Raw genomic sequence first — 14,511 nt, 5'->3', positions numbered from 1 at the left:
TTTTTAAAAGACTTTATCTGGACTGATGTTGTCTTCTCAGATTATTGCCATGCCACAACTTTGCACGCTAAACTTTACAGCATAGCGTGAAGACATAAAGGTCACAGGAACATCAACTTTATGACTCATAAGGCGTTCTGAACTCAGACAACAGTGGTTTGAACAGAATAAAATTATGAATATTGTAAATACACAGCCATGAAATCTCATGCAAGTTTGCTGCAGGTGGTCAACATTTCAAGCTACAATTGCCAAACTTTTGTGACATTAAGAATTATTTTGACAAATTGATAGTAGATTTTTTTCAACTTTCTTTGCTCACCTTCTCGGTGTTTGCAAAAAAAACTATCTGATAAATAAAGGCACAGTCAAAGTAATCTGCTGGCAAAATAATTAAGTACTCCACTCAAAATGTGACATTCAGTTTAAACTAGGGTAATAGCGTTATTTTTTCTATATAATCTCTTGAATAATTGGTAGCTTCTTGTATTTTCAACATTATTTAATACTTCAAAAAATTATCACAAAATTTTTTGTCTTTTTACAACCGCACCAAGCAACATTTTCTTGCTTTTCGAAAAGAAACTGATCAGACAATTTTTTTTCATTTTTAAACCGCTAACACGTCGAAAGTCACTTCACGCTTGAAACCCGGCGGACCAAAAGAACCATACTAACGAAAAGAACGATGCAACAGTACAACAGTAAAATCGGAAACACGACTGGCTCTCACCTTTCACTGAATATTACGTTTCGACCAACCTCTGAAGAAATACTGCAGACTGGAATCAGCCACCGTTCCGTATCTGATCTTGTGCTGGTTGGCCAGATCCTCTAGGGACTCTATGGGTGTCTCCATCCTGGTCACAGTGAGGAAAGCTGCCAGATTGGCAGTGTAAGTGGCCACTATAATCAGACTGAAGAACCACCAGAACGTACCCAGAATGCGACCAGAGGTTGTCACGGGAGTGGCGTCTCCTCCTGGAAAAAAAATCCTTTGAGCAATGAGCAAATCAATTTTGCACGAGCGCGGACAATTTTGCACGTTGCTCATCGAGTACATATTTTGGTTCAATATGTTCTTTTTAAAATTTACAAGAGGAAAAAAAGTTTTTAAAGGGCATACATTTCAGCGTTTCTGAAAGGCTTCAGAAACGCTGAAATGAGCATCTGCAATCAGAATATGCCACATTTTTTGACACTTTATACATTTGACATTTAATACAAAGTCATATACTCATGGCGCCAGCCAGTTCGATCAAAAACACTGTGAACCAATTAATGGTATCAGTATAGTATTAAGAAATAATAGTGTTCTGAGTTTCTATAATTTTGGCTTTAGTTTAAATTCTCCGTTTACAGCTTCTGATAATTTCCAATTAAAGTTCTTACAGTTCTGAATGAGAGCAAATTAGATATTGTAAAATGAGAAGTAAAAGGCGAAAAAGTCAGAAGAGAAATTGTATTCAAAAATACAAGCATGAACAAGAAAAATGTCATAAACTTTGTTTGGGAGCAATCGTTTATTACTATTGTAGTTCTATGTATCTGAAATCCGGTTTTTAAATTTTCAATTGCTTTGTAATTGAGGAATGGAAGATTATCCACTATCTAAACATTCAAAATTTTTTGCTTAAAAACTATATTATTAACCTTGTTGCATGAGGGAGGCGAGTGCGAACCACATTGCATTTTTGAAGTTGAACTCGTCCGATCCACTGAGGTTGAATCTGCTGAAGGGACTCAGCTGTGATAGCACAAATAACAACAGTCCAATCAGGAACGTCGCTACACAGATCGAAATCCACACCTGAAATAAGACGAGTCGTCAATTAAGTTTGATAGCTTCTTAAATATGATGCTGGTTCAAATTTTTTGCTGCCGTTCAAAGTAGCTTATGCATTCTAGATAAAGAGATCGTGTAGGAGGAGTTTTGTTAAGGTTTGGTGCTGACTAGAACGGCAAAACTACTCATTGAAGAACCTTCTATACTATTTAAAAAAAAACCTGAACTACTTCGTTCTTCGTTCAGGCCTGCATGTTTTTTGATGAGTCCTTGGTTCGAAAGATGAATAAAAACTGGTGCTATCTTAGATATCTTTCACGTTATGTCACGTGTTTTGTCAATGGACATCACCCGAGAGGTATTGTTCGATTTGAACGTCCTTCAAGCCATTTAAACAGCTGTTGAGTTTTAAAGTTACAACCAAAATCCATTCACAAGAATAAAACTCACTTGAACAGTGAGTGGTTTGAGGAACCCGAAGACATTGTTTGTCTTCTGTGGTTTTGAAATGAGGATAGATACTCCATAGTCCATGTAGGAGGCAGTGAAGTCAACCACCAGTTGTCTCTCGTAATTACGAATCATTCCTGCAACTGCCATGTCCGCCTTCTTCTGCAGAATGTCTCCTATAAACACAAACACTTACCGGTACTCAATTGATTATAAAATCGAGTTCGTGATGGAGGTTTTCAGCATAAAGCATTAAACTAAGAATTGAAGGTAGCCATTAAGTTATCTCATTTTTGCCAACGAAAACGATTTTATTTACCGTTTCCATTTTGTTCTACAAAGTGTTTCAAATGTATTCTCACTTTTCATTTTAGGGCAAATAAAATAAATAGATCGACATTTATGATCGATTCCAAAAACGACATTTGTGTTTTTCTGTTTTCTGTCATAAGCTTTTACAAGTTGGGATGTTTTGAAAAGATTGTGAAATGGAAAATGATCACCAAAACCTTGGCCTAAAAAATGTTATCAGAGTTTTCGAAAAAATTTTTAGTAAAAATTGCTTCCAAAATTTAGCCAAAAAATAATTTAAAAAATCTAAATATCTCTTTGGAATTTTGGTTACAAATGTACAGCCCAGCCAGAACTGAGAAAAAGAGTTCATTAATCTTTTTCCACAAATTCATAACAAATGTCGAAAGTGGTATTTGGTGTCTTGAGAAGATGTTTCTGCCAATTGATCAATATAAATTATGCATATCTGATCTAAGAAATGGAAAAAATATTCATTGGCTGTTGGGTGGGTGGGTTTTGTTCCTCTTCACTGCGCCTTTGCACTAAATCTACATTTCCACCAAAATCAATTTGTTCCAGAACAAAATTGCGCTCAAACATTGCATTAACTTAATTTTCCGAAACTTACAAATATATAAAAAATTGTTTTACATTTTGTCGCAAATGTGATATTTGACCATAGTAGTGCCTGCTATTTATTGAGGCGGCCTTTTCGTTACTTAATTGCCACTTAATTAGGAGTAGTTTTCAAAATACTTATGAAACGAGATAAAACTGAATAGGACAAAAAACATGAGAAACTGTTTTGCTTACACATTGAAACTATACCAGGACCTGAAAAGTATAAAACCGTTAGGCCTGTAAAAAAATGTTTTTAATAAGTTGGCTAGTATTCACTTGGTACCGTTTAGGAAATCGGTTTAAAACAAAATTAAATCGAATGTAGAACTGCGGAATTCGCCTAATTGATAATTGTTCAAGCCTTAAAAAATCGTGCCTTAGAGCGTAATCACGTAGTCAAAGCACATTAAAAAGTGATTGAGAGTGTGATAACGTTCTTCTTTGAAAAGTGTGGTCTTTCAGAAAAAATTTATTCTTAAAACAAATTTAAAACGGAATGGCAGCCATTCGAAAGATCATAAGATGTCCAATTGCTAGATGAGCAAACTTGTCTCGATTTGATCTCAACCATCTCGCATCTCGTCATTACCAATTATGCCGAAAACAAAAAAAGAAACTCACGACGCCAAAATATTCAAATATTTGTTAGTCAGGGAAACACACGGAAGCGAAAAGGCTTATCTTTTGTCAATATTGCTTCCACAAGTATGATCATGGCTTGCAGCACCACGCGCACTATGCCTTCATTAGAGACCGAATGATATTGAGTAAACTTAAAATACCGTCTCAGCCTTCCGGTTCATGATAGTGATTGCAAATGACCATATTAGAAAACTGGAACCATAGATCTGTACGACGACCATGGGGTCATTTGCAACGGTCGAGTAGACGGAATCGCAAGCGAAGATCGGATATGGGATCTTTTTGTGGCAGCTTTCTTATATTCAAATCTTTCACCAGTCGCAGAGATGAAAAACTTGACTTCTGAAGGCAAAACCTGATTGGTTGACAATTGCACTTCATCTTGATCAGCAGCTTATGAGGTTGAAGCGACTTCACCACTGCGGTCAATAACAATTTTCAATGCGGCAAAGAAGGCAGGGTTGGGGCGCGAAATAACCAGAGAGCGAAATAAATACTCTCATTACGCTAAAAAGCGATGAATAAGGCATTCCTTTTGAACTGACTGCCCGCTGTAGAAACTTTTGGGGTCTGTCGTTGCTCCTGAAAAAAATCTCAAGATTGGCCGTATTATCTGACAGTCGGAGTTATTTTTCGGAGCGACTTTCAGTAACCTACATAAGATTGTCGCAATCATTATCAAAAGTTATAATTAAGGGGTCTGCCTAAATGATTTTGGCTCGCTCAATTTGACCAGAATTAATAACGATTCAGTAAAAAGAAGAGTCGAATTGGATTCTTTTGAAATGCGTGCAGTAAACGTTCAGCCTTTTTGATGTGATGACTGTTTTTTCAGTACTCGTAATTTTTGAATCACCCACTGACAGGAAGGTATATCAATTTTCGTGACAAGATTCATAATTTTGATTCGACAAAGATATTTACTTGAAAAATGCAACACAACCGAGGAACAATTTTTTATAACCACGCAAATAAATATAGTTTGATCTTTTACATAACCTATTGAGGAAATTAAGGAGGAGATTTAGAAAGCATAAAAATTAAGTTTATCAAAGATTTGGCTGAGACGTTTAAACAAAAATTGACATCAATATAGGCCGAAAATAAAAAAAAATTGTTGTTTAGCTGCATTTCAGAACTAATTTTATGGAATAAAAGCTCTCTTGAAAACTAGAAAAGAAAAAATATGCACGATAAAAATTACATATTGCTCAAAATTTTTGCCGCATCTTTACGGTTTGGCTCAAATTTTTGCAGGAACTCGAGAAACATAATGAAATTTAATCGCAAAGTAGGCCAAAAGAATTTGCGCAACAATAGAAATGTCTTGCGCAAAAAGTCATAGTTTAAAGTTAAACATTTTATAGTAAAGTGTGTTTCTCTACTGTTTGGCTTGTTCTCTTTTTGAAACAAGTTCTTCAATGTTGCTACTATCAACCTCCGAGATGATTTAGAAAAAATGAAAAGAAACAAAGTTCATGGATTTAGGATGCTTTTTTGCTATCGCTTGGTTTGAACTGATAGAGGCTTTTAAGTTCAGATGCTCATAGTCCCAAAGCTTATCGTAAAGTTTGCTAGTGGAGAATTTAACGGGATAGGATGGTGTCTTTTACCTAGTGTCAACAAAAAGAAGTAATCATAGCAAAAAATAGTACAGCACAGATTTAATGTTGTAATGTTCAATTAGTCTAACTAGTGCCAATATGCCCAAGTTATGTTTGATAGCTCCTCGCAAAAAGAATAGGAAAAACTCTTCCAGACCAAGTATTCTAAGCTTGGCGGATTTTCTAATGATTTACACTAACAATTGCATACTTGAAATATATCGATCGGGGTGCTAGGAAAATTGGCCGACAGGGCGTTTAGCCGACAAGAAAAAAATGAGAAATTTAGCCGACAGTTTTATCATAATTGGTCACAAAAGTCTCATTGGTCCAGAAATCAGTAGTTAGGTTGTGATAGATTCATATCAAGTCCCACGGGCCGCTGAGGCATGGCCATGGCCTGCGAGGCATGGCCAGATGTGGTTGAATACGGTGCGACTACGGATAGACGTTCGTTACACTAGCTGATGAAAAAACTGCGGTATATTAGTCCGCTTACGAAATAGTGTTTTAAATTGGCCAATCACAGCTTCAGAATACGTTTTATTGCTCATTTTACTTAAATTGTCGGTTAAATTTCTCATTTTTTGGTTGTCGGCTAAACGCCCTGTCGGCCAATACGGCGGCCACCATCGATCGGCAATAAAAGAAATGACTGCGTGTAGAAGAATTTACTCGAAGCATCATGTTCCTCAACCTTCCCCGCCACTAATGTACATGGGATCAATGCTAACTGCTGGGGGTGGTGATTGAACTGACCTATGAGTCCATTCCATTTCTTAGTTTTGGGATCGACTATTCCGTACTTCTTGTCAGCCACCTCGTACATCTCGTAGTCGAAAGTGAGTCCATTGTTCTTATTGCGTAACTCCTTCTGTATCGCATTCAGAATGTCCACGCAACAACCTGTGAACTCTTTTGTGCCATTCTTCCCCTCATTTCGAATGATGAATGGTCGCTCCACCACTGTCACTATCCTCAGCTTCAGATCTTAAAATGCAGCTCTCTTTTCTAAATGAATGGTTGAGAACGAGCTTCATTTGACTTAACAGCCATCGAATCGGTGATAGATGTAGCACAAATCGACATTATGGTTTATAGTAGCATCTTAACATCATGCATAGTAAACATTGAATTTGGAGAACGGAAAAATTTGTGAAGCAACTTCAAAGCGCTGTTTCTTTCAAAGCAAAGCGAATTTGCAACCGTGAATAAAGGTATGAATAACGTATTTGTTACGACCCACTTTGGTGGGGGAGGAACTATATACCCAAATGGGTTTTTTTTGTGCTCAGACAATTTTGGCCGATCGATATAGTCATCGTAGAGAGTTGTGAGTGGCATCATTAAAAAGCCCGTCCAGCGTAGAAAATGGAATTAAAAAGATTTTTTTTTTCAAATTTCACCTTTTTTAGGGAGTTATCGAGGTATAAAGTTTTGTGAATATTTTGCTAAAATTTGCTCAAATTTGTTAATTGTAGTGTTAAAAGTTTCATCTCTAAAGATAGAAGAGGGTTGCTGAATTGTTCGGTCTGATTTTGTTGGCAAGAATTTATGCCAATTTTTCACAATTCTAATTTGACCAAATTTGCTTTTTCAGCCAACTTGCCTTAAATTCGCTGGAAGTAAGTACCTTAAAACTGCGGCCATATTCCTTTTCAGCTGAAAATCAAGCTAGTTGTACACCCACTGGCTTTGATAGTCCTCTGGATTTATAGTTTTGCGAGTTTTTCGTAAAACTCAAACTCTTTTGTATTTGAAATTCGAGTTTGTTTTTGACAAACTGAAAGATTTTGTTGGAAATCTGTTTTGCAACCATTTGAACAAATGAGCATTTGCTTAGACGGGCAGCAACATCTGGGCTAATATTTATCTCGCCATGGATCCTAATGATAAAAATTTTTTAGATTTTAACGGGGCGCAACTTTTTTTTATCAAAATATTTCCGCTATGTAAATGGTTTTTATGTATACTTTTTTTTACTTACAAGGATTCCAAATCAGTTCTCAATTAATGAGAGATGCTGTTTACAAATAAGAGGACAAATGAGACTATATTATGGTTTCAGAGTTAAGCGCGTGGTTTCTACGGCTCTGACCAATTCTTTTCGTAAGAAAATTTTTATGTACTTGTTGAGTTTTGCTTTCATTAATTAACTTTTTTGCCCAATCTTTAATCCCAATAGCTTATTGTCCCAAACAAAAGATTCGATTAGTTCTCAAGAGGTTTAAATGAAACTTGACACATCTTTCGGTTGTTATCTCATGTCTGTTATGGCTTTGAATATACTTGTTTTAAGAAATAATCGCTTTATTTTTGAACTTTGCCGCTATTTTATCCTATTTCTGCGGGCGCAGCGTCCTTAAAAACGGGCGCAGCGTCCTTAAAAAGAGACAGAAACCAATTTGCTGTCCGTTATAGATTAATGTCCGTAACGGTTATATGTTAAACTAATGTTCTCTTTGTTTTGCTACTACGCCTTTTCAATTTTCCTAACATAATTGCATTTTTTGTGAGTTCAGTTCGCTTCCTTGTCGTATTATTGCATTATTGACAATTGAAAAGGAAAAAGCATAGTTGGGAATGTGCACAGCGATGGAAAAATGCGTATTTGAGCATTTAATTGTTTTTGTTATATAGTTTATGCTTTTTGGGCTGAGACACAGTTATCTGGCAAAATTTTATGGATTTTTTTAGGTTTGCCTATGCTTGTCTTTCTTTTTTTATTATACATCATATACCTAATAACCATAGGTCTCAATTGCTTCTCCGGACGTGTAACTGAACATAGTTATATAATTCAGATCAGGGTTGTTGATTTTATTGACTTTCAATTTGAAATAAGAAAAGAATTTTTTATTCAACTATACCATTTTTACTTTCATTTTCGTAACCATGAGACTCAGTCTCATTAATCGGAAATCTCAAATACTTTTGTCCATTCAAGCAAAGTTTCATACGTTTCGCGCTTGGTTATACGTTGTGACTGCTTGCTTCAACCATTAATTTCAATAAAAAAAATTTCGAGATTTCTATACTGTTCAATTTCTGGGTATCTTTAGGTTGTCATGTCTACGTAATTCTTTTGGAAGGAACACTCTTGGAGGTTAAATTAAGGAGAAAGTGACAATCTACAATTCTTGCAGGTAACATCTTATAATTATAGTGCCTTGAACCAGGTGATCACGTAAATTTTTTTGGCTTCTTTATATATTTGTTGTTATTTTGAGGGGTCGTGACTTAGTTTCATTATTAACAGGCCCAATTGGCTTCCTGAGGTATTGCAATTTAATCCATTGCTGTTTTTTGAAATCTTTTCGAAATCTTTTCTGACTTTTGAAAATATTTGTTTTGAAAAGCATAATTGGGTTTTTGAGCTTCGTCATTTTTAATTAATTTTTCGGTCGATTTGTAGCTCAGTCTCTGTAAACACAGGTCACAACCCGTTTGCAGTGAACTATAATTTAATCTCTATAACGGTTTTAATCTCGAACCTTTGTTTGTCGGCTTTGTTACTGCTGTTATTACAAGATTTCATAAAAAAAATTGAAATTTTTTTGTATTTGTATATTTTATAGGATTTTTGTGTTCCTTTTAATTTATAACAACAATTAAACATTGGAAAATGACATGTCTCAATTGCTTCCTATGGAGATATAAATGAACATTTGAGGGATTTCAGTGAAATTGATTCCTTTCAAAAATAGAAACGTATTTTTGAACGTCGCACCCCTTTGCTCTTTTTTGTCGACCTATTAACCAGTCGCATTGAGGACAAGTTCCATATTTTTCCAATGATGTATAGGTTCAACTGTTTTGTTTAGATTTTATCTGATGCGAGTTTGATTTTATGACTTTGTTTAATATAGAAATCTAGTTTTGGTCGTAAATTATGTTTGATGTTTGATAATTTTTATTGTCCTTTCTAGTAGTCATATTATCAACATTCATCGGCCCTCTAGCATGGCATTATTGCATTCCATTGGCTGTTTGTTTATGGAACGATGTATGTTTTTGAAAATTTTCTATCTCTTCATCATTTGGTAGCCAAATAAGTCAAGAATGTGGATGAGCGGGGTCGGAACACATTAACGAACCTCCTTGTTTAATGACCAATTAAAACCTACAATAGAACAGCGAAGCACAAAAAGGAACAAATAAAGAAATTTTCGAATTAAGTTGAATAAAAAGATCAGGAGAGAATATGTCCGTATCAGATTTGAAGTGTATCAAGGAGAAATAGCTTTGCACAAAAAAGGCGAACTGTACCTAACTTTCATTGAGTATTAGTAACGATTCTGACGTTTCAGAGAAATTTTATCTTCAGTACTGATTCAGAAAGTGAATTCAGAACTGATTCTGAATGAATTTGTCTGAATCAGAGAAAATTTTTCATACAGAAAACTTCTATGCAGCATATTTAAATATGAATATTTTCTAATTCAGACAAAAATCAGAGTCTGAATCAGACAAACTCGGTGCAAAAAGTGACCTGATTCAATGGGACTGACATGAAGTTGATTCTGATTCAGTTCTGAATTACCCAAGAGTGAGTTACGTGAACCATACAAACCCTCAATGGAAAGGAAATTTTCCTGGAATGGCTTTGTTCTGCCCTTGACCAACTGCAGTTTATTCTCCACATCCCAATGCCCAATCAACTCCCACGAATCATCGACGTCATTACCGTCGTTCCCACTAGCGTCCCCCTCTGACTTTTGTTGACTCTTTTTTGATGTATCTGATGACTTCACTCGTTGTTTGCCCCCTGCTGGCTTTGTTGCCCAGATATCGAGCTCAATGAACACCTTTAACCTGCAGAGAAAGCGCAGATGCTTGAGTCTACTAAATCACGGATATAAATTTGAGTAGTTTTAAAATGCATCTGAACAATATCGACGGAGTATAAGAAGAGATAGGACAAAATAGGAAATATCGGTATAATGAAATAACGAAGGAACGAATTTGGTATCAATGCTATGTCAATTTGTTTGGCCGTGGGTTGATCGACGATTTTTCTCGTTATCTTTTTAGTTCGCGTACTACGAATGCGAGCTTCCGAGAATGAAGCTAAAAGCGTTAAAAAAGACACAACAAAGCAAAAGAGATGGCCCGAGCAAAGAAAAACAAAAGAGAAGGGATGCAGTTTTAGTTTAGTTTAGGTAATGAACATGATTTCCTCTTTCATGAGTTTAGGATGTTGCCTGCTAGTGTTTGCTGAAGAGATCTGCAAGCAGGCAGATGCCATAACACATCACCAAACCGCATATCAAGCTCAGCAAACAACTGAAAATTCCTCAATGAAAAGGAGAAAAAAACTCCGAACCGTACTACTCATCTTTCAGCATCGCTCGTTTTTCCTTCCGATATTTGTTCTGACCCGACACAATGGGAGTAGAACCATATGCTCAGTTTAATTTTTTTCTGATTTGGGTTCTTGGAGGACTTCATATTAAAAAAAGTTTCAAGATTGCCGCCCCTTTTAGCTCTCAAATCGATCAACTCCAACTATTTTTTTCAATCTGTTATATTATCCAACTTTTTTGGCATGCTAATAATGCTTTAAATGGTTGTAAAAACAGGCGAAATAGACTTTTCAAATATAAAGTTAATTATTACGATCATAGAATCCTTTAATTTAACGCCATCTTCAACACAATCTTAAAATTCCAGCGACAATCAACAAGTAGCACTTTCAATTAATGGCGGAGTTATTGTTTTTAGAAATTTCACACAAATTTTATCCCACTTTCACATTTTTTTTGTTAATTCAAACATTCTTAGTTGTTCTCAACCTTCCACATTTTGTAATTTTTCCACGTTTTGTAATTGATTGAAAAATGTTTCAAACACTTACAATGCTGATGGGTTTTCGGATAAAAATCAAATAATGTGAAAACTTCTTCTCAATGAAGTTTGTTTTGTCCTATGCAATTTAGTAAAAGAATCATCTGACAATTATAATAAACGTTGAGTGCTTTTTGGCCTTGTATCGCCCCTGGTCGTCACTTTGATTTGTTTTTGACGTATAAAAATCATTAACAGCCTCACAATTGTTGGGTAAAAATAATTGCACACAATTAAAACAATTAAAAGAGTTACGTAACGTTCCTTTAAAATCTTGATCTTCTTTTTTAAACTTATTTTAAGTTCAAAACGATGAAGTTCAAATCGCCACCTAAAAATATGACCAAAATGTGTATCTCTTTTTTGTTTTCCCTATGTTGATACATTGAAAATGTAGCAAAATTGCAAAAAACACACTTTTTGCAAATTTGCGCCAACTTGAAGGTAATAGCAAAATCCGCGTTCGCAGAATTGCCCAGAGTTTTAACCGCGCAATTGAGTAATAAGTTTTGTATCCTATATTCTCAGGGCTATATAAAACTTTCTAGCAAGGTATCTTTTTCGAACTGAACGCAACTCTATTCCGGAATGAATCTATCTATATTCTACAGATAATGCATCTATAAACCGTAATTGTACCTAATTTAAGACGCACTTTTGAGCATTTAAAAATATTTTAAAACTTAGTTAAATGAGCACGTGGTTTAAAGCTCAACAGTATACCAAAAATGGCTTAAACAATTTTGCAACAAAGTCTTTTTTTGTTTTGAAATGTTCATAGGGAAATTTGACATAATTTTGCATTGAACCAAGGAAAAATTATGCTATTTCTTATCAAAATCGGACGTCCAAGAGGTGTCCTTAATTTTTTCGTTGGTGCCATTTGGTATCGGTATTGAAGTAGAGCACAATTTTTTAATGCTCCATGATTTCTTCGGTTTTTCATCAATAGACACCTGTCAAAGAACGCCTGTAAATAGGAAAAATTTTTGAATCAAAACAAATGAATTAGATTATTTCGTTTGCTGATTTCAATTGCAAATCACTCATTAAATGATTGAGACAGAAAAAAGACAGTAATAATTTCAGTTGCAATTTTTGACCGAGAAATCCTTATAATTTATCCTTGGAAAATGCTACAAGAAAAACTTGCGTTTTATAGATGAAAAATTTTACCTAAATGCTACCTTTAATGATGAAAAACCAAATGAACCGTAGATCATAAAAAAGAAAAACTTATCTACTGCAAAAGCTATTCCAAATGGCGTCAAGCTAAAAACTGAGGACGTCCGACATTGATAAAAAAAACAAAAAAAACTCATTTTTTGCAGATTGTAAGTATCTAGATTTCAAGCGATTTTTTATGGTGGAAATTTTAAAGTATAACTCTGCGTCGTAATGAGTGGTTACAGGCAGTCAAATTTTTTGATGATCAGATAATGCCGCGAATTTTCTTCAAGTAATGATATAAAATGCAACAAAGACTTTTTGAAAAAAAAAACTTTATAAAGGTACTTCTAATTAGAAGAAACGTTGGCACTTTTTCCATTGTTCTATTTGAGCAAAATTTACCATCTAGATTAATTTCAAAATAACAATACTATCATCACTGCAGACGTCCGATATAGCATAGTAGCTACGGTAACAACGAAGCTTCTCCTCTTCTGGTGTTCATTGCGTGCACAGAACGTAAGCATTTTTTAAAATCATTTTTATAGTTGAAAGAAGAGAATTCAAGAGCTCACGTAGATAAAGTTAGTTCATAGTATGAAAACTGATCCAGTTAATAAATGAATGCAATTAAAGTACACTCATTTTTAAGTTGAAACCTATACGAAGAACTTTCTTTTGCAAAACAAAAATTGGTTTCAAAAAAGACTCGTTAATCTTTAATTCTCTTTGAATTCCTATTGATCTTTTTTTTATTTTCAGGTAACGTGTCTGATTAGCCTGGTTTCTGAATTCGCAAAATTATAATTTGCACTTGATAACTTGTTCTGTTATGGGCATAAATTTAACGTTCGAATCTTACTGAGAACTTATATATGTAAAGGTTAGCGAAGACGCCCAAGGGAACCTAAACAAATTGCAAATTGTAGACGCAGCTGAAAACCAAAATGTAGGGGACACATATGTATAAATTCACATACCTACTTACTAATTAACAAAATTGCAATGAGTGATATTCACGATTAGTTATCTTTTCAAGATGCCTTCATCTACAGTAGAGCCTTTGCATATAATTTTCACCTGTCTCCAATAAACTTGACAGATCCAGATCGTGCTTTGATGTCTACACTCTTGAGGGCAGAGGCCAATTTGTCACCATCTTTGAAGGTCCCCGTGTTCTCTGATGAGCACTCTAGCTGACCAACCTCAAACAATCAGAAGTTTCTACAATCATTCCCTCGGCATGTTTTTGTTTGAAATTGAGCTTTAAGTTTCATCCAATGAAGCTCTCTTGTTTTATGGAACAAAAAATAGAAACATAGCTGGATGAAACCCAGATTGAGCCGGTGAAGGGTTCATCTGATGTATTAACTACTAGATTTGACAGAAATTAGATATTGTGATATTAGCAAACTTGAAACCATTCCTCGCGTCTACTGGGGATTGTTTACAAATTTTTCTTAGAGCCTTAAAAGAAAATGGTGATTTTTGTCCAAAGCTATTAATGCAGAAACGGTGATAAACAGAAGTGAACAAAGAGCTTGACAACATCCACAGATATGTAGGAAAGACATAAGGAAAATGCTTACTCGGTTGGAGAAAACACAGTCAAAAAGATTTTGTAACACAGATTTCAATTTTTTTTAATTTCTTTTTTAAACTGTCACAGGCTTGAGCTGTGTTTGGTTTCATACTCAGGGTAGAGATTATTATCTTTTTGCTTTTGTTTGTTCCAAGAGTGTATTTCTGAAATGAAATATTTTTGCGCAACAAATTGATCAGCCGACCATTGGATTTTGAAGTATTCCTAAAAAAATTATACTATCATTGTTTTTGCTTCTATTCCACTCGTCTGTAGGAATTTGACGTGGAAGAGATCGAAAAGAATGCAACACGGGGGAATTGCGACAGCTATTATTTTCTCTCTTACCCACTAACCTATGACATGCTCACAAAAATTGATCGCGGCCCACCTAGCTATACAAATGCGCTACCTCCGAAACAATGTTGACGAAAAACGGCCATATTGCGACAAATAAAAGAATTGCTTTACCTTATTTTGCGGCCCACAAAAAGACAATGTTTAACATTAAAGCC

General features: G+C 35.0%; 3 protein-coding genes across 3 annotated transcripts in view; all 3 read right to left on the bottom strand.

The window, feature by feature from the left end:
- LOC142334540 (uncharacterized) overlaps positions 1–14,511 on the bottom strand; it is a 75,191-nt gene that overhangs the window by 12,084 nt on the left and 48,596 nt on the right. Inside the window, exons 7-12 of the mRNA XM_075382659.1 lie at positions 13,495–13,619; positions 9,971–10,212; positions 6,157–6,387; positions 2,237–2,412; positions 1,654–1,810; positions 763–981 (exon numbers count right to left, since the gene is read on the bottom strand). Coding sequence (XP_075238774.1) covers positions 763–981; positions 1,654–1,810; positions 2,237–2,412; positions 6,157–6,387; positions 9,971–10,212; positions 13,495–13,619 — 1,150 coding nt within the window. The remainder of the gene's footprint in view (positions 1–762; positions 982–1,653; positions 1,811–2,236; positions 2,413–6,156; positions 6,388–9,970; positions 10,213–13,494; positions 13,620–14,511) is intronic.
- The window catches only part of LOC142334544 (uncharacterized), a 489,219-nt gene that overhangs the window by 428,944 nt on the left and 45,764 nt on the right, over positions 1–14,511 (bottom strand). The window lies entirely within an intron of this gene.
- The window catches only part of LOC142334546 (translation initiation factor eIF2B subunit alpha-like), a 256,577-nt gene that overhangs the window by 196,303 nt on the left and 45,763 nt on the right, over positions 1–14,511 (bottom strand). The window lies entirely within an intron of this gene.

The sequence above is a fragment of the Convolutriloba macropyga genome, chromosome 2 (genome assembly GCF_964194025.1).
Source record: "Convolutriloba macropyga chromosome 2, txConMacr16.3, whole genome shotgun sequence".
Taxonomy (NCBI): Eukaryota; Metazoa; Xenacoelomorpha; order Acoela; family Convolutidae; genus Convolutriloba; species Convolutriloba macropyga.
The sequence above is the reverse complement of the archived record's forward strand: the minus strand, read 5'-3'. Positions and strand labels throughout refer to the sequence as shown.